Raw genomic sequence first — 20,295 nt, forward strand, 5'->3', positions numbered from 1 at the left:
TCCTGGAACTATTCAAATACAAAGAAATATATTGCTATAACTTTCCATGAACCACTCTCTCCCCACCTGCCTTTTAGGCTGGATACTTTCATGGGCAGAACCTGGTCATTTTCATAAGAAGACAAAGGCCTTGTGTACAAAAGGGGACAGAAGCAAGGGTAGTTATGGACCAGGGGTGAGGATTCTGAGGTTAGGCAAATAAGGGGAAATCTATTATTTATACTCAAAGAAAATGTGGGGCTGAGGACAGGCAAGGCCAAGGCTTTGGGGGGAATTGGGTGAGCTCTATAAAGGACTGGAGGATAGGAAAAGATTGTCCTGGACAGCAGTCTGCATTTTATTGTTCAGTTCATTACATGTGGTCACCTACTGGGTGCTGGGCTCTGGGCAGAGACAGGACGCTCCTTGTCTATCCTGAGGCCCAGAGGAAAGGGATGAAGGGGCTCCAGTTTCTGGGATCCTAATTGGTTTAGGACCCCAGCTCCCCCATTTGCTGGCTCTGCAATCTCATTCCTTTTAGTTTTCCCGTCTACAAACGTGGAGAGGATGGGAAGAATCATACCTGCTAGGATCTGAAAGTCCATGATGTAATCCGTGGTGCCCTGGCTGGGGGACATGGCACCACGTGCTACATCATGACTCACACCCCAGCTCCAAGTCATCCCCCAGCTCGGAAGTCCCCGGAATCTGATGTCCTTCTCCCTGACGATACCTTCCTGCCCTGGCTTCTGTCTTTAGGTCCTGCTTTTCCTATGGGACAAATAGATGGCAATAGGTTATCCATCAAGTGACTCTTGATGTGTCCACCCTGCTGGCTCCCTGAGGAGGCAGGGCTGCGGTGTCAGGGAAGACACTCAGCAGGAGTGTGTCTCCAGCCCAGAGTGGCCAAAGCCAACACTCCGTCTCGCTTCTCCTTTCTTGGGTCCGTGCAGTGGCGGCCATGGGCACTGGGTGATGCTGCTGGGTGGAATGCCAAAGGGACTTTTCAGTAAGCACTAGTCATGTGCTTATCTAAGTTGCACATACCACGTTCTCACAGCCCTCAGCTACTCTGTTAGTTTCATGAACTTGCTCCATGAACTTGGGGAGTGGAGAAAGAATGATTCAATTCCTTTTATTTCAAATGGCTGGCCTCATTCTCCACTGTACTGTGCCTTAACACAGGGAGATGTTCAGTAGGTATAGTTTAAATTATGATTCAAATAGACAATACATCTATATGCTTTTAAAAATACAAAATAAAAAAGATATCGTTAGCTGGGCATAGTGATGGATGTCTTAACACTTAAGAGGCTGAGGCAGGGAGATGTCAAGTTCCTGAGCTACCTAGCAAGACTCTGTCTCAAAAAAAAAAAAAGGTTATCAGTGAAAATATCTTCCCAGCTCCTGACTCCATCTGGTTCCAACAGGTAACCACAGTTACTCATTTCTTGAATGTCCTTTGTACATATTCAAATAAAAATTTGGGAGCGGGGCAGGCATGCTACCATTGGAGCCACTCTGCCGACCCTTTCTCCCTTTTTTTTTTTGGAATAAGGTCTTGCTGTATTCCCCCAGGCAGGCCTGGAGCATGATCAGCCTACCTGTGCTATGTAGTTGGGATGACAGGCACAAACCTCCCCGCCCAGTCATTGGTTGAGATGGAATCACAAAAACCTTTTTGCCTGGACTGGCCTGGAACTGTGATCCTCCTGATCTCCATCTCCCAAGTAGCTAGGATTACAGGTGGGAGCCACTGCACCTGATTCAAGCTGTTTTTTTATTCACAGGACAAGGCCAGGTACAGGGAACTTTCCAAGAGCTTCTATAAAGGTCTGAAACCTTGAAGAAAATGAGCCCAAAATCTAAAAGGAGAAAACAGCAAAGTGACAATGAGCAAGTGGATAAGGAAACCATACAGTGTAATATTGTGTGTGTTTCATTTGGCATTCGCAGCGGTTCCCTCACATGTGAAAACAGTTTGGAGACCAGATTACTTTATAAAAATCCTCAAATGTGGGGGAAGACTGCCAAAAAATCGTTACCAATTGTAAGTGAAATGAGTTCTTTTAAGCCAAATCATTTCAAAAGCAAAATCATAAAAAGAATCCTCTCAAAAAAAAAGTTTAAAGCAAAAAAAAAAATTTTTTTTTTTTTGGTGAGATTGGGGTTTAGAACTCAGGGATTCACATTTGCAAAGTAGGCACCACACTTCCAGTCCATTTTGCTCTTTCTCTCTCTGTCTCAGTGCTGGGGCACTTAGTACTCAGAGCCTCACACTTGCTAGGCAGGCGCTCTATCACTTGAGCTACTCCATCAGCCTTTTTTTTTTTTTTTTTGAGTATTTTTGAGATAGGGTCTTGTTGTCATTTTGCCTGGGGTTGACCTCAGACTGTGATTCCCCTGATCTCTGCCTTCGGAGTATCTAGGATTACAGGTGTCAGCCACTGTCACCCAACTGAAAAACGTATTTTTAATGTAAAATATAGCCATGGCTTTTGAACATATATATAGAGAGAGTCTTCTGTATCAGATGTATCCAAACTGGTGGATCCATCCACCATGGATTGAAAATACTAGGAAAAATATTACATCTGAGCTGAATACGTGCAGACATTCTTTTCTCGTCATTATTTCCTAAACAATATAGTATAGCAGCTATTTGGATCGTATTAAGTATTGTTTGTAATGTAGAGATGATTTGAAGTATGTAGGGTATGTGCAGATTACATGCAAATACAAATACCATTTTATATGAGGGAGTTGAGCATCCAAGCATTCTGGAGCCCTTGTGGGAGACTGAGGGGGTCGTGGCTGGAATCAATGCCCTGCAGATGCTGAGGAATGACATGCAGTGTGACAAGAAAGAACTCTGAAGGTAAGAAGGGCCTGCCTTGGACCTACCATAGTCTTAAAGGCATTGTCGGGCCCCTTGTGACCACAAAGCTTCCATCTTGGGTGCTCTGGGCTTGTGATCATCTGAGAATCCAGGTGGGGGGAGCCACCCTCAGGTCAGAAAGGCTCTTCCCCCAGGTCAGGGTGCCTCTCAGCTTAGCATGACAATCCAGGTAGGGGACCACCCTCAGGTCAGAAAGCCTCCTCCCCCAGGTCAGGGTGCCTCTCAGCTTAGCAGCAAGATCACAAATTACTTTATCAAAGAGAAGCCAATGTCACTAAGTCACGTAAAAATTCAGGGATTGGCCTGCTGGGACAATCCACCTTGAGAAACCTGTTCTACAGCCTCTTGGAGGCCAGATGGCAGATGGCTGCTATGGGGCCCAGCAGGGTAGGACTGGTGCCCCAGGCAGTTTAGACAGCTGAGCCCCTGGGGTTGCCTCTCCCCTAGGGTAGACCTGTCCCTATCTCTTCTCCCCTCACTTTACAGCTGGGAAAATGGAGGCCTGAAGTAAATCCCTAATGAGACTTGTGAGCTTGTTTGTTAGAGGTGACCGGTGGGTCTCGCTGTGTTGCCCAGGTTGGCCTTGAACTTGCAATCCTCTTTCCTGAGCCGCCTAAGGAGCTGGGATGACAAGTCTAATGAGTTTTGAGCCCCTTACATGTGCCAAGCATGTCAAACACAGACACAGGATTCCCTTTCATCTTTATAACAGGCACACAAGGTAGTATTACTGTCTCCATAGTTCCCATTGTAAAGACAGGGAAACTGAGGCTTAGGCTCTGTACTGCACTGCCTCCCATGCCTTTACTCCTGCCGCTTTCCCTGCTACCTAGATCCTGGCAGTGTGTTAAAAATGCATTGAGCTGGGTGCCAGTGGCTCACACCTGTAATCCTAGCTGCTCAGGAGGCAGAGATCCGGAGGATCACGGGTCAAAGCCAGCCTGGGGAAATAATTCACAAGACCCTATCTCAAAAAAACTCATCACCATAAAGGACTGGTGGAGTAGATCAAAGTATAGGCTGTGAGTTCAAACCCCAGTACCGTGAGTGAACTTCAACACAAAAAAACAAATTTAAAAACACCTAGTATGATTAAAAACACTCTAGTATTTGCTTTGAGATTCTTCCCAACCCATATTCATCACATCCTGACTGCCTTCTGGGGTCTTGACCCCACATCACTTTTCTTGGGTGCAGAGGTTGGAAAGGGGAATGGTGGAGGCAGAGGGGACTGTGGTGTCCTGGTCATGGAGCCAGGCTGTGAGGACAGGACTGTGAACAGGAAGAACATAAGGCCTCTGCCACTGCAGCCTGTCCTGAGGTCCAGGTCTCACCTGCTACATGGACAGTGTTGGCTCCCTCTTTCTCCTGTGTGGTCCTTGCCTGCCTGGCATTGAACTCCTGACCTTCCTCTACCCTCATCAGCTCCCAGGGACACCCAGATCTCTGCCTGCCCAAACCCTGGTCCCCCAGCCCCCAGGACAGGGAGCTTGGCCAGCATCTCATATGCTTTCCTTTGTGGAAAAAGATCATGGGGTATATAGATTTGCCTGCCGATTTGGTAGGGAAATGAGGCCCGTTGGACACCAAATGGGATTGGCAATTCCAGGTGCTCTGAGCCCTGAAGTTGCTCAGCTGCCTGGAGCTTCCTACAATAGGGCCAGTCCCAGAGCTGGCATGAGAGGCCCAACCCAAGCCAGATGTACAGAGCTGAGAAGTTGTGTGGGGATTTAACTTCAACCACATGTCAGGGAGGGACCTGCCAGGGCCTCGTGACAGCTCTGGGAGGTTGATACTGCTATGCCCCATTGTACAGATGAGGAGGCTGAGAGCCAGGGAGGTGCCCCTGCTGTGTTTTGGCACCACCTCCATCCAGAACCCTTCCAAGGACCCTCACAGATTTCCCTTTTGGACAGCAGGCATAGGCACCATTGAGGAACACAGAAAGTCTTCTCCCTGCTCAGGTCAGAGTCCCTGTGGGAGCTGCTCCCTCTGGCCAAAGTGCCTCTGTTCTGAGGACTGCCTGGCTCCTCCGTCCTCTAGGGCTCCAGGGCTCACAGCAACGTCAGTGCCCATTGGGCAGCTTCCTTTCCCCGTGCTCTGGGCTTGGCAAGGCCCTACTGGGGTTGAACTGTACCCCCAAGTACCTGAGCTACCTCTACCTCTCTCGGCCCAGGGACATAGGGCTCCATTTGTGCCTCAGTGGGGCCCGGGAAGATGTCAATGAGTTACCATAGGGTAGCCAAGCTTGTACTAACTACAGGGCCAGCCAAGTCCACAGAAGGGAGTGGAACATTGAAGAGAAGGGACAGTGAGCAATGATGGCAGGGAAAACCAAGAGGGCTTTCAGCAGAAGACATGAAAGAGCATAGCCTCTGCTGGCCTAGGGAGTTGCAGGAGGAATTGAAACTGGAGTTTTGGACCCAAGGTCCAAACTCTTGGGATGACACATGCCAGGTCCAGCGACTTGCCCCTATACGCCAAATAAAGAGACATGGTGAAGGCAGAGAAAAGAGTTTTATTACACAGCTCAGAACATTTCGTGGGAAGAGGCAGAGAAAGCACTCAGCCCATCTTCAGCCTTCTTTGGGGTACAGACAAGAGCTATAGGTTTAAGTAGACGAAGAACTGGGGGTAGGGGACAAAGGAATACACAGTTAAATAGTCCTAGTCACAGGTGTGTTCTGGTTGACCATTATCTCAGTCCTTGTTCTTAGAGAAGTTATCGCTGTCATCACTTGAGGGGAGCAACCTGGTTCCCAAGACATGATTGCTCCTGCTCCAGGGTGCAGCCTCATCATTACAGGTAATTGTCCTCATTTGGAGGGATAGTCTGTCCTGCAAGACTCTGCTGTTCCTTGGGGGTAGCTTTAGACTCTTGTCAAAAAGATGTTATCAGTCATTCTCTTCCTTCCTTGATTCCAAGGTGGCTGCAGGAGAGAATGGCTCAGAGCAAAGGACAACAGACACAAAATGGAGACCGAGATGCAAGATTTTCTCCTGCCTTTAGCTAATTTTTGGGTCCAAGTAAGGAGTCAGTGCTTTTCAGCAAAAGCAGTTTAAGTACCTCTTACAGAATAACCACAGCTCCCCACAGCTGGGCCTCGTGCCACTGTTAGGTTTCAAAGCACACGCTGGAAAGGCCTTCGAGATCACTTGGCTTTCCATGGTTTGTTATACAATGGGAAACTGGGGCCCAGAGAGGACAAGGATGCAGCCAGGGTCTCACAGCATTCAGGTAGCAAGGCTGTTTTCCTCTCTGGGCTTCCCACAGGACTGTGAGCTCCTTTTGTGGCAGATCAGCATCTTGGCCAGCTCTATCTCCCTGGGGTCTGACAGATGCAAAGGCAGTGGACAACTGGGTACTTCCTTCTTGAGATCCTCCTGACACACCCACCCTCTCTGGAAAGCTGACCCAGAATGAGTCACTAGCTCTGTGTTCTCTGGGGTTTGCCCAGGGGCTGGCCATGGGGGAGCAAGTTCACTGTCCAAATTTCCCCTTTTCAGTAAACAGTGGCTACTTCCTCCTGGGCTGGCCACTTCCTCCCGGTCACTGCGTTGTTCCTGGGAGGCTGGAACAGGCAGGAGCTTACATGACACCCAGGACAGGCCCTCTGACACCAAGCATGTCCATTCTAGACACAGGAGAGGCACACAGGCTGGGTAAAGCTGGTTCCTGACCACAGGACCTTGTTCTTTCTTGAATCTAAGAGCCCTTAGAGACTGTAATCCCAAGTCATTTGTTGTCATCTGGGTGTTTGCCTCCTCCAAAACTCATGTTGAAACTTAATCTCCAAGGTCATATGTTAATGGTGCTTGGAGGTGGCGCCTTGGGGATGAATGAGGCCATAACAGTGGGCTCCTAAGCCAATGGGGCTGCAGCTTAATAAGAAAGAGAGACCTAAGTCTCTCTGATGATGCTCCGAGCTACCCTGAGACTCTACAGCATCTCCCACCAGCAAGAGCAACCTCACCAGATGTAGCAACCTGATCTCGAACTTCCTGGCCTTCAGAACTGTGAGCCAAATAAACCTGTTTTTTTTTTATAAATCACACAGCCTGTGGTGTTCTGTTATGGCAGCAGAAAAGATACTAAGACATCACTTCAGAAGGGATCCAAGGGATGAGGAGCCACTAGAGACAGCTGTAAAATGTCTATGTAAAGGATCCTGGGGTTGGGGATCTGGTTTGAAATGGGGGAAACTGAAACTCTTTGTTTAGTTTAGCACTTTTTTTTTTTTTTGTGATACTGAGGTTTGAACTGAGGGCCTACACCTTGAGCCACTCGACCAGCCATTTTTTTGTGATGAGTGTTTTTGAGATAGGGTCTTGTGAACTGTTTGCCCAACCTGGCTTCGACCTGTGATCCTCCTGATCTCTGCCTCCTGAGTAGCTAGGATTACAGGCATGAGCCACCGGCACTTGCCTTCATTTAGCACTTTACATCAACTATAAATAGTGTCCAAATTGAAGATGGGAAGAAGTACTAAGAGAGATGAGATAAATCTGGGTCCCTCAGCTCATGAACCCAGAAATGAGGGCTGAGACATGAAGGGACTTTAGACAATGGAGGGAGGAGGGACTGGGGGAAGCCTGGGGAATCAAGAGGGTGTGGGGTTGATTTTGAAGGCCTGAGTCCTTTTCATGACTCAGTGGGCTCAGAACCTCCAGGCCTCTGCTGGGATGTTGGTGCTGGCTTTGGGGGGCTCCGTATTTTACACTGTCATTTCGATTTCTGGCCTGTGGCTACATTGTCCTTAGGTGATGCTGAGTCTGGCCAGAGCCAGGCAAAGGCTAAATCAGTTTATCCCTTACGTACTGTAGCCTAGTGTCCAGGCCTGTTGATTTTTGTGGTGTAAAGGGGGCTGTGAAATGTCTGTGATATAAGAAAAATATATTGGCTCCAGAATCCATAGAAGCAAAATAAAAATTAATAGATACTTAATTAAATGTCTGTCTATAGCCAGGTGCCCGTGTGGCTCACGCCTATAATCTTAGCTACTTGGGAGGCAGAGATCAGGAGGATCTCAGATGAAGGCCAGCCTGAGCAAAAAATGAGACCCTATCTCAAAAATTTCCAACACTAAAAAGGACTGGTGGAGTGGCTCCAGTGGTAGAGTGACTGCCTAGCAAGTATGAGGCCCTGAGTTCAAATCCCTCAAAAAATACCTGTCTACAAAGTATAACATTATGTCTACTTCCTAGTAATCATAAAAATGTTATTATCCTCAGAAATAATTTGCGGATTTTTTTTTCACTTGACCAGAATTTCCAAGAATTCTGTAGACATGATAATTCCCAAGAAATTAATTTAAAACTTTTTTTTTTTGCAGTATTGGGGTTTGAACTCAGCGCCTCATGCTTACTAGGCAGGTGCTGTATGGCTTGAGCCACTCTGTCAGCCCTAATTCCCAAGAAATTATAGCCAATCATAAACTAAAATGAATAACTCAAAGACATATAGTATTAAGAGCACAATTACAGACATTGCTTCAAACTTTTCATTTATTTTTTTTGCAGTAATGGGGTTTGAACTCAGGGCTTCTCTACCACTTGGATCACAGGCTCCCCTCCCCTCTTCTGAGACAGTCTCACTATGTCGCTCAGACTGGCTTTGAACTGAGACCCTTCTGCCTCAGTCTCCTGAGTGGGCTAGGATTGCAGGATGGGCCACTACTTTTGACTGCTTTTAACATCTTCATAGCAAAAATTCTGTATATGTTTACTCTGGGATGTGGGAATGTTTTAGTACATTTATTGTAATGTGATATGTGTACTCCAGAAGGAAGAAAGCGGAGGCCTGCAATCACTGAACTATGGCCCCAGCTCCTCTGCTGTGAGTGCCTGGGGAAGGAGTGGAGGTGGAGGAAAGTCAAGTTGGTGTCAAGTTGCCCAATGAGAAGCACAGACACTATCCCAGGAGGAATTGTAGGGGTCCCTTGTCCAGGATCATCTGTCAAGCCCTAATCAGCCAGCCCAGGCTCTTCCCCCACAGAGGGGGCTTACTGCCTCTGCCCATGAAGGGTGCTTTTCTCATGGCTGGCAGGCATGTGCCTCCACACGACACCCCTCCCAGGATCTGGTCCTGTCCTCTGGGACTACAGGTCGTGCCAGCTGTGCTTTCTTACAACTCCCTGACGGAACTGAGATGGGGCGTACTCTGTTTCCCCATGGCCTCCCAGCACTCAGCTACACAGATCAGCACTCCAGGCTGTTCCTTCCTATAGTGTTTCAAAGTCATACCCCACAAGCTAATTAGTCACAGTTTCTTTAGCTTGGTCCCCCTACTCCTGAGGGCAGCCCATGCTACATGCAGTGTCATAGTCTCTGGCCTTCTGTGCATGGGTGTGTGTGATGGCTAAATCCACCCTCAGAATCTGCTGGTGGAGGGGGACATCAATGTTAGCAGCACAGAATAACAGTAGTAATAATGATAGCTGATTATCTGGAGGATGTGTGAGAAGCTGTGCTAAGCACATATGCATGCATTTCTTGTGCAACCCTTACAATTACAATTGGATGAGATACCTACTTGGGCAATTCCCATTTTATAAATGAAGAGATTGAGGCACAGGGAGAGCAAACAACTTGACCTAGGCTCCAAACAGGCAGTCTAATTTGGTGTCCTTGTCTATTTCAGAAACTTCCGATTTCCACCTGGCTTTTTGTATATCTATGTAAAATATGCAAAACTATGAAGGTGAGATAGTTGTTTGATTTGGCCCTCTTACAAATGTAGCTATACACTTCCTTTTCTCTTTGGATAAGGTGAACTTTTGTGTAGTCATCGTTCTCTTTACCTGGAATGCTGGGCCCCTATCTCTGCTTGCCTTTCTCTCTCACATCATGCTGGTCTCTGCTAAGTGTCAGGTCACATCCTCAGATCTTCCTCCCCTGAGCAACCTATGATAGCTGCTCCTGTCATCCTTCACAAACTCCATCCCTTATTTTGCTTAATTATGAAGCAATAGTATTTGCCTTTTGAGATTGTTGTGAGAGTTCAAATGAGTTAACACAGAAAACACTGTTAAGCCAGTCATGGTAGTGCACACTTGTAATTCCAGCATTTTGGAGGTGGAGGCTGGAGGACTGAGAGTTCAAGGCCAGCTACTTAGCAAATCCTGACCTCCCCCCAAAAAAGGCACTAGTAAATGTTAAGTGCTATTTTAAGTGCCAATCATTTAAGTGTCGCCAGCATTTATGCAACATAGCACTTTTTTATCTGCTTTTTTTTTTAACCTTACTGGGGATTGAATTTAAATTTAGGGCCTCTCTACCACTTGGGCCACACCCCCAGTCCTTTTGCTTTTAAGATAGTTTGTTTTCAGATAGTTTCTTGGCTGGGGGCCTGCCTCTAACCCTGACCTTCCTACCTCCCTCTCCCAAGCAGATTGGGATCACAGGCGTGTGCCACCACTTGGGCTGCTTATCTGCTTTTGTGTGTGCACATTTCCTCCCTTCTGTTGGTAGAATACGATCTCCATGAGGGCTGGGTGGTGACTGTCACTGCTGTGTGTACCAGTGCTTACCTGGCACACAGAAGGCCCTCAATAAATATTTGTTTAACCCAATGAATGAATGAACCGGGGTGTGGAAAGGCGAGAAATGCTTTGGCTTTCATTCATGAAGTCTACAAACATTTACTGCGCACCCACCCAGTACCAGGGAACAGGCCGGCTCACCAAGGTGAGTCACAGATCACCATGGGACTCTGGCTGCGAGATTTACCAAGCAAGGTTTACGCTCACATGGAGTCAGTGGACACTCGGCGTGCTTTGAGAAACGCATGTTGGGCTCGATCCTACGCTCCAGGGAAGGGGGACTTGGAGCCCTGTGAGGCGTGAAGGCAGCTCAGGAGCTGGGGTGGGGTGGGGGTGGGGGTGGGGGTGAGGGGCGCCTCCGCGTGCCGCGGGGGCGGGGCGGGGGCGGGACTACAAGTCCCAGGATGCACCGCGCGCCACGGCTGTGCGGAGGGAGCGGCACGGGGAGGCGGGGGAGGCGGGGGAGGTGGAGGTGGCGACGGTAGCGGGGCGGCGCGGGAGGCACGGGGCCCGGGTGCTGGGAGGCGGCGGACGCGGGATGCCTGGGACCGGAGCCCGGGCGGAGGAGGGCGGTGGTGGTGGTGGTGGTGGTGGTGGCGGCGGCGAGGGCGCGGCGCCGGTGGCGGCGGAGGCCGGGGCGGGTCCGGCGCGGGAGCCCGCGCGGCTGTGCGGCTACCTGCAGAAGCTGTCGGGCAAGGGCCCGTTGCGCGGCTACCGCAGCCGCTGGTTCGTGTTCGACGCACGCCGCTGCTACCTCTACTACTTCAAGAGCCCCCAGGACGCGCTGCCTCTCGGCCACCTGGACATCGCCGACGCCTGCTTCAGCTACCAGGGCCCCGACGAGGCGGCGGAGCCCGGCGCAGAGCCGCCCGCGCACTTCGAGGTGCACAGCGCGGGCGCCGTCACTGTGCTCAAGGTGGGACCGCTGCCGACCCCCGTCCACCTCCTTCCCCAGGCCTCCTCCCATCCTGCCCTAGTCTGCCCTCCTCTCCCCTTCTCGCCCCCAAATTCCTTCCTCATTCCTCTCTCTTGCCCTTTACCTGGGCTTAGGCCAGTGGGCCGGGGGGCCGCCCAGTCCCGTTCCCTCCCCCAGACACTTTGACCCGTTGTCTCTGCGCCTTCCCTCGGACCCCTCTTGTGTTCCCCCAGCATCCCATGGATGTTCTGTTCTAGGCAACTCTCCCACGACTATAACCTTCCCCCTCCCCACTTTATCATTACTGTGCTTCGACCCCTCTGTGTTTCTGTCACCTTCTCCATAACGTGGGGATTGCAGTAGTATCTGCCTTGTACAGGGCGTTGGGCTGAAATGACCCACACTCTAAGGCGCTCAATAAATGTTGGTGCATTGATCGAAGGGCACGTGGTTATAAAGCGGGCAGGGATGCTCCAGCCGAGGTCACACAGACTGAATGAAGCGGCACATTTGTTTTCTTGCTCCTTGTTTTAGCTGGGAGAGGTGGGAGGGAGTTTGCCCTGCTCTTTGGTCTTCCAGAAGAGAGGCTGAGTGTAAAGGTGTGGCAGTAAAGCAAGAGTCCTGGTGCAGGTCAGCCTTCCTTGTCCTTGGGAGTTCCTAAGGGTCTGGACTCTTGTCCCCTTCTAGGGACTTTACTGCTTAGAGCCCCTGGGGTCTGGGTCCTGGCCTAGAGTCCAGCTGCCTCTCCCAGGGCCTTACTCTCTGCCTGATTCCTTCCAGTCTCCACCCTCACTCCTCTTGTTGGCTTCTCTTCCGTATTGCAAGCTGGGCTTTCTCCAGAGCAGCAGGGCTGGGCCCTCTTAGAGCAGCTCTCTCAAAGCCCGCCAAGTGGAGAGCAAAGTGGGCAAGCGCCAGTGGCCTTGTGAGCACAGGACTGTTTACTTAGACCTCCAGAGCCAGCTGCAGCTGGAGCCACTCCCTGAAGTCATTCCTAGAGCTGGTCCACTGGCTTGCGCTGATTCCAGCAGAGTCTGATTCCGGTGGTCTTTTGGGCTCCTTGCTCTTGTCTCTTAAGTGAGTGCCTTACAGCTTCCTTCTCCAAAGGAAGCCAAGCAGGTTACTTAGAGAGTGTACAAACTTGGGAATGACCCCAGTGAGGTCATAGGAACATTTATCAAAGGCAGAGGCTTGCCTGCAGTGTCCACGTGGACCATCCCTCTGTCAGATGAATTTCCGGTGGAATTGTTTGTTAAAAAAGAAAACAGAGCTTCCTGTTTCAGATTTCTCAGATGACTTTAGAGCCTTCTCTCTATCAATTTTAAGAAACCTAAAAAATTGCAGTATGTATATGTACATAAGTGGGGATACAAAGCTTAATGTCAGGACTGTGGATTCAGGCTTGAATGGACTTGAACTTGCATCCTAAGTCCACCACTCACATGTGTTAGACAAACTTGACTACCTCTCTGCCTCAGTTTCTGCTTTGCTCTAGTGGGAATCTTACCTTCTTGATTGGGTTGTTGGGAGGATTGTGGAAAATGCCATGGAAAATGGATGATCTACACCACGTACTACCTGGAAGCCATATGAAGCACCAGGCCATGTCTTTGGTCAGATCTGTGGCATAGTCCTAATTGTCGTGTAACACAACATTATGGGTAGTGAGCATAGAGGAACTAGAATTGCATGTGTCACTGTGGAGGACTGTCACAAAATTGAGCAAGATAAAAAGCTGCTGAAGGATAGCGTTTGTGTGAAAATTAAGATGTGCACTGCTTTACAGTACAAGGATATAAACTGTAGGAGAGGGCGAGCTGTGAGGGGGTGGCAAACCTGGACTCAGGGTGTTGGTGGTTTGATGGAAAGAGAGGGATGTGGTTGGGGATGGGTGTCCCTGGGCTTCCACTGTTACTTTGCAGTGTTTTACTTCATGGACTGGATCATGGATATAACAGGGTTTCTTATATTATTCTACCCATCTATTTATATGTGCAGACTACTTAAAACAAAATAAAACAAAGGAGATACACTTTTATGTGGGTTATGGACCACTTGAAATTCATTCATGAAATTCACCTGCTTCAGGAATATTCATGCAGGAGTATTTTCTATGTAAAATTACTCAGAGAATAAGACAGAATATCTGAGGCTAAGTGTCAGTTTGGTAAAAATGATGGAAATGCAAATAGGCAAAAAGAAAGGAGCATTTGAGATGGAGGGCTATAGAATCAGGGTGTGTTTTTTTAAAAAGGTGAACTTCAGTGGATAGCAAAGCCTTTGGAGATGTAGGAGTTAGAATTTTATGGTGATAAAGTGGAAAATAACAGTTTATCTTCCTTTGCATATGAACTGTTCCAAGAACTGATTCCTGTAGATATCAGTGCTTCACGTTAAGTCTGCTCAGTCATAGGGGAGGCCCCGATTTCCATGGAGCACTGTTATTAAGAGAGAATTTAGCCCTGCTGGAACCGCAGCAGGTCTTGTGTAATTGTACAGGTTCCATCTCATCTTACAAATGAGTTAAAAAGAGAAGAAAAATGGGCGATTTGCTTATTGTAGTGTCAGATGTTTCTTATTTTACAGCATCTTTCAGCCTTCTCTGGAGGAGTTATGGCTTTGTTGTGCTTTTCCAAAATGTTTTATTGCTGAATTCTTAATGAAAGCTGTTTTCGGAATTTCTTGGTAAACTCCTTTATTCCTAAACCTAGGGGTCTGGTCCAGTGCCATATTTTGCAGATCTGGGAAAGGAGGCAAGAGGCGACGTGATATGCCTGAAGCTGAGCTGAGACCCTGTGGAAGTGAGGCTCCGAGAACAGGGAGTACTCCAAACGTGGTGTCTAATTGTGTTATCTGTTCTGACACGTCTCCCCCTTGTGACTTTGGACGTCATTTGTTTTGGATTAGGTAAGGTGCAGTGGTTTTTTTTCCTTGTTCTGTGTTTTATGGCTCTCTTTTTCACATAGGAAGTTAGCACTAGGAACATTTTCCTGCCTGATTCTTTACCAGGGTGCGCAGTACCTTTTAGTGGACTTTTGGAAACTGCTGCAAAGCCCCTCAGAAGCCGATGCTGTGTGTGTGTGTGTGTGTGTGTGTGTGTGTGTGTACACACCAGTAGTATTGGAGGCTTCTCCTGAGTTTTTGACAGCTGGGGACAGGAGAGCATGAGTGAGGGGAAGCCTTGGACAATCCTGTCCTATTAGATCGCTGTTGTCTTTGGAGTAAGGAGCATGTCAGACTGTTAGCAAACGAATTCATCTCCCTCTGTTCCTTTCTTGTAGCTCTTGGTGCTCACGTGGATATGTGTGTTGGTTTTTGAGTCACATGTAACTGACCAGCTATGTATCCCTATTCTTACCCACATTTGTGGGAAGCATGCATATTCTCTGGTGTTGAAACTGCTCTGAGCTTAATGGCAAACATTTGTTAGCCTGGGTAATCACAGTGTGTACAGTACAAAACAGATGTGGTAAACCAGCCTTTCTTGCTAAATGGTTCTGCTAAGCTGTTCTGCTGTAAGCTGGAGCATGGATCTGCCCAGGAGTCTCAAAGCTTATTTTTATCTTTTGGTTGTGGGGACTTAACTTTTTATGGGTTGGTCATGACTTCCCAGTTAAGCTCTGTAAAAGTAAATACAGGATCAGGTTCCTGCTATCTCAGTGACTCTCCATCTGCCATTACCCCTCACAACAGTCCTCATTATGGGGGAGGGGTGTCTCCACCCTATTTCCTGCCCACCGGTGGGTAAGATCCCTGAGGACTGCTTTTTGTATTATCAGTTCCCAGAACAGTACTGGACACTTAGTAGTTGTGCTATGGAATGAATAGTGTATCTTCCTCAAAATCCATACGTTCAAGCCCTAACTCAGAATGTGATGGTGGAGCCTGTGGGAAATGATTAGGTAATGAGGATTAACACAGCAGAAAGTACCCTTCTATAAACCAGGAAGAAGGCCCTCACCAGGAACTGAATTAACCAGCATCTTGATCTTGGATGGCTTAGCCTTCAGAAATGTGAAGAATAAATTTCTGTTTAAGTTACCCTGTCTATGGTATTTTTGTTGTAGTACCTGAACTAAGACAAGGAGCCCAGATAGGCCTTTGAAGAATGAAAGAATAGAAAGTCATCACCCAGTGGTTTTGGTGTGAGCTCTAACCCTTTAGAATTGCTCAGAACGCCCAAATGTACGGATGCCTTAAATAATATTCTTTCCTTATCATGGTGGCTGACTTTTAGTAAAAGCCCACTGAATATAACAGGCATCAGGAGTCCAAAAAAATCGTAAGATTCATCCTTCCTTAGAGGAGAGTTTAGCATCAATCTGTGTTTTCAGGTATCTTGCATTTCATTCCCACAGTCTGGACTCTGGGAACTGTTACGTTTGCCCCAGGGGCAAATGTTTTATGGAAAGATCCAGATAGTAAATATTTTAGGTTTTGCAGGCCATTCCATTACTGTCACTACTCTACCCTGTTGTTGTAGCACAGAAATAAACGCTTAATGGAGATAGCTGTGTTCCAGTTTTTATTTATGGTCACCAAATTTTCAATTTCATGTAATATTCATATGTCACAAAAGATTCTTTCAATTTTATTTCATCCATTTAAAAATGTTCCTGTCCTTGTATATTTGGAGAAGTTTGAAAGAGATGCAATCCATGTATAATAGGAGGTCTTGATCTAGTTTGGGGCTGACAAGGCTAGGAAAGACTTCCCCAAGGAAGTGACTTTTGAGTATAAGCAGAGGCCCTTGAGGGGCTGGCTCTGTGTTGTACTCAGGCAGTGCCGGCTCACAGATGGGGTAAAGGGGACATAGCCTTTGGAAAAGGCAGGACTGGCCTCTCTATATTGGCCTTGGGGCTACAGCAGGATTTGGCCTTTGTCCTGAGATCTGTAGGAATCAGTGAAGAATGTTAAATAGGGATTGATGAGTAGTTATCTTCCTTCTTCCTTTCCCAAACTGATTGTTCTAGTCCTTTTGAGATGCTGTAACAAAGTTCCATAGACTGGGTAGCTTATAGACAGCAGAAACTTACTGCTCACCGTTCTAGAAGCCAGGGGAGTCCAAGTTTAAGGTACCAGCAGATTTGTGGCTGCTTTACAGATGATGCCTTCTGGTTGTGTCCTTATATGGCAGAAGGGACAAACAGACTTCCTTTGGTCTCTTGTGAGAGAACTAATCTCCCAGAAGGCCCCATCTTTTGTGTTTTGTGTGTGTGTGTGTGCACGCACTTGGGATAAAATCCAAGACTTTGTGTGTGCTAAGCATGCACTTTAACCACTAAGCTATCTCCACCCCCCCCCCCCTTCATATCTTAATACTATCACTTTGGAGCTTCAACATAGAAATTTTGAGGCAGCACAAACATTGAGACCACAGCACTGATGGTTTGGTCATGCCCAGAAGTTTTACTTAACAGTGTCAAAGGATTGTCTTGTCTGTGTGTTAAGGGCTAAAGTATCTATTACTCCCAGGCAAGCAGGTTTAAAGTAAATAAATGCATAGTTGGAAGTCGCTCCAGCAGTTGCTTCTGAAGCACCTTTGCTTCTGAGTGGGGTGCTGAGGTCTGTGAAGCTGTCTTAGGAGGGCTTGTGTGGCCTGGGCCTGCACATCCTGTTGGACTTCCTTCCTGAGGCATTCCTGATGGCATCTTCAATGACTTCTTTGGTGTTTTACTTGCTTTGCTTTTAAGCACATTACCAGTTGCCTCAGAAACACAGGGGACATCAAATACATTTGTACAAACTCCTACCTTGCTGAGGTTTCTAATGGGGACAGGTCTCCTTGGTCTGACACCTTTATCCATCAGCCACTGAGTGGTAACCTTCCCATCTCCAGTCAGAAGGGCAAACAATCAGCTTTCTCCTCTCAAAAGAAGAACCTTGCCATTGTAGAAATGACTCTCTTTGCGGGGGAGGGAAAGGAATTTTTGGTTTCAATCGAGAGACATTTTGGTGGGGTATTTTCCTAAAGTCTTGCAGACCAGGCCTCAGCTGCCTTTTGTTTGCTTTCACAGAGTGAATGCAATATGGAAATGGTGAGTTGGGGAGTGGCCGTGTTTCTAACTACCTAGGGCATCCAGTTCCTCAGACACAACGGGCACTTGTGTGTGAAGCCTTCTGAGGGCAAGAAACTGAGGGGGCCCCTGGGGAGACTAATGTTCATGATCGCCCAGTATGCACTCGTTCACCATGCAGCACAGGAAACCCGGGTCCACTGGAGAATCAGGGAGGTTTTACCCCCTGCTGTGGTCTAATCACATCTAGTCTCAGTGTGGTGTGGTGTGTTGTGTCCTTCTAGAGAGAAACTCCATCAAGGCAGAGTTTTCTCTCTGTAGTTTACCACTGCGTCTTTAATGGTTGGAGGGATGTCAGGCCCCTATTGGGTGCACAGGATCTGTTTGTTGGCTAAATGAGCGCCTTAAAGCCTTAAGTCCTCTTGAAGATAGTAGGTGTGAGTGTGGGTGGCATGCCCTCATTTCATGGTCAAAGGGAGGTTTGCAGCATCCATTCATTTAGCAGAAGTTTTAAGCATCTGCCGTGTTCTAAAGCCTTATTGATCTTGCTGCAGATACAGCAGTGAGAATTTTCCATTGATTTAAAAAACTATAGTGTTAAGACTTTAAAAATATCTTAACACCTGATATAATCAAAGAATTACAAGAGCTTCAGAAAAATCTTTGAAGTGAGACCATGTTTGTCTATATTTTTCAGCACTGGGAGGTAAATATCAAATGTCTGCAAATTTTTTGGTTCTGGGAAAGTTCTGGCATCTCTCCATAGTACACCAGGGAAGGGAGCATCCTTTACATAAAATACTAATTTGGATGTGACTTAGGGCCGGAAATCTGTGATTTACATAGTAATTCCTGTGAGCATTGCTGAATTAGAGATATTTGTGTGATTGATTTTTTTCATGAAAAACTCCCTGGAGAAGATGGGGCAGGGGAGTGGTGATTTTGGCTTAATTGTGGGGACTTAGTTCCTTTTAGGTCAGCAAGATATGTTCCCAGTAAGATGTGAGTCAGCATCTTTTAATGAGTTTGCAGGCTGCATTTGCTTAGCTTTTGCAGAATGATTGTGTGGAAGAACTGGAACCCTCTGGGAGAAGGGGGTTCAGGAGCTGGGTCCTTTCCTGGGCCAGTCCATGGGCAGAGCAGGTCTTCCTTGAGCAGTCTGTCCCAGGGAGACCTAGTTAGGCTGGGCTAAGTATCGCATGGCTGGAGGTGGGCAGGCCAGTGTTATCAGGGATGTTGATCTTGGATTATAGGAATTATTTCTAGGCAGCAAGCCCAGTTTTCATTTCCCTTTCCAGCTTTCTGATGTTCAGAGGAGACTGCTTGCAGAGAAGATGGCCAGCTTCTTTTTTTCTTTTTTTTCTTTTTCTGTGCTGGGATCGAACCCACTGCCCAGGGCTTCATGCATGCTAGGCAAGCGCTGTACCACCGAGCTACATCCCAGCCCTGGCCAGCTTCTTAAGCACGATGCAGCCACTTGCTCTACAGGCTCTGTAGAGCAAGGCCCTGATGGGCATCAGCAAGAGTCAAGCGTGTTTCTGGCCTCAGGGAGCTTGTTCTGTGAATGTTCTGGTGTGTGACTAGGGCATTGCCGTTCAGTGACTCTGAGCTGGAGGAAATCCAAGCATTATTACCCCATAGTCAGAACTGGAGAGGCATTGCCCTGACTCCCATGATACATGAGGAAACTGAGTTCCACAGCTAGTCAGTGCCACCCTTGCACTCAAACCTTCTCTAGATGTGAACCCAGCAGTTTGATGAGACTTGCTTCATGTATGCATCTTAGTCCTTAACAGGAAATCAGGCTTATTCCTTTTTGGTTGTTGTATACAGATAGTCAGATTGTCCATGTAACTGTTTTGTATTGGAGTGTAAATCTAAGAAGTTTAGTTCCATGAAGGTTGGCAATGAGTCAGGTATGGTGGTACATGCCTGTAATCCCAGTACTTAAGAGGCTGAGGCAGGAGGATTGTGAGTTTGAAGCCATCCTAGGCTACTTAGCAAGACCTTGTTTCAAAAAACCCCCCAAACCCAAAATTGGATATGAACAGCATGCACAGGTTGTAAACTTCCAGTGGGAACTGAGTGAACAGGAAGCATTAATGATGCCTCTCTCTCCCTGGTGTGTGCCCCTTAGAGACCTTGCTGGGGTGAAGATGTTAACTGGAGGAGCCCAGCCCTTGACGGTTGGAGCTTGCCAGCGAAACCTGCCTTAGAAGGGAGCAGGTTGTCAAACTTCTCAGTTTGCCCAGCTCTCATGCATTTTGTCCCAGAGGGAATGGGCTAGTAAGGACTTTTCATTTCTGTGCCTCAGAGCTGTGGTACTCCAAGGCAGTTGGGAAGGAAGTCCCTGGGCTGTTAAAATGCAGATTGTGAAGTCTTACCCTGCTCTGGTGGGTAGGCCAGGGCGGGGGGCCTGCATTTGAACCCAGCATCGGGCCCTTCTGCCATGGAACTTTGTGCCCTCTGGGTCATGAGTGGCTGTTTTCTTAGGCCCTGTCTGACTTTCTAGAAGTAACTGAACTGCGTGGGTGGAGACCAGTGAACTGTGAGCACCTTAGGTTGACACTCTGGTTTGTGGCTTGTGAATCTTCTTTGCATTCAGTTTCTATGCTCCAGAGCTGTGGTTTGGGGCTGGTTTTCTGTTGGCCCTAGGTTCCTCATAGGGTCCCTCCTTCTAGAGGGAAACAGTGTTTGCCTGGTATCTTCAGGTGTTTCTGAAAGGAGTTCTAATGAGTGCCACCACCAAACAGCTGGAAAGTACTTTTGTGGCCTCCAGCTTTTCACTCAGAGGGACAGTGGTCAAATGATGTAGGAGAGAGAACCAACCAATACTCCCCCAAGACACCAGATGGTTAGAAATCTTTTAGGTGAACTGACAGGGGAGTGCCCCTCCTTCCCCCCCATATCTCAGTCCACCAAGAAGCCAGGCAGGTTTCCTGCCTC

The 20,295-nt window shown here is 47.8% G+C and overlaps 1 protein-coding gene across 5 annotated transcripts in view; it reads left to right on the forward strand.

The window, feature by feature from the left end:
• Positions 1-10,943: 10,943 nt before the first annotated feature.
• Tbc1d2b (TBC1 domain family member 2B) overlaps positions 10,944-20,295 on the forward strand; it is a 72,716-nt gene continuing 63,364 nt past the window's right edge. For 4 of the 5 annotated variants that reach the window (XR_012444021.1, XM_074061791.1, XM_074061792.1 and 1 more), the window contains exon 1: positions 10,944-11,335. Coding sequence is in view for 3 of the 5 variants with exons in the window: in XM_074061791.1 (XP_073917892.1) it covers positions 10,958-11,335 (378 nt within the window). In the remaining 2 variants the exon portion in view is untranslated. Of the gene's footprint in view, positions 11,336-13,392; positions 14,240-20,295 lie in introns of those variants that run through there. The other variant, XM_074061794.1, reaches the window with a different exon arrangement.

Source organism: Castor canadensis, chromosome 19 (genome assembly GCF_047511655.1).
Source record: "Castor canadensis chromosome 19, mCasCan1.hap1v2, whole genome shotgun sequence".
NCBI classification, from domain to species: domain Eukaryota; kingdom Metazoa; phylum Chordata; class Mammalia; order Rodentia; family Castoridae; genus Castor; species Castor canadensis.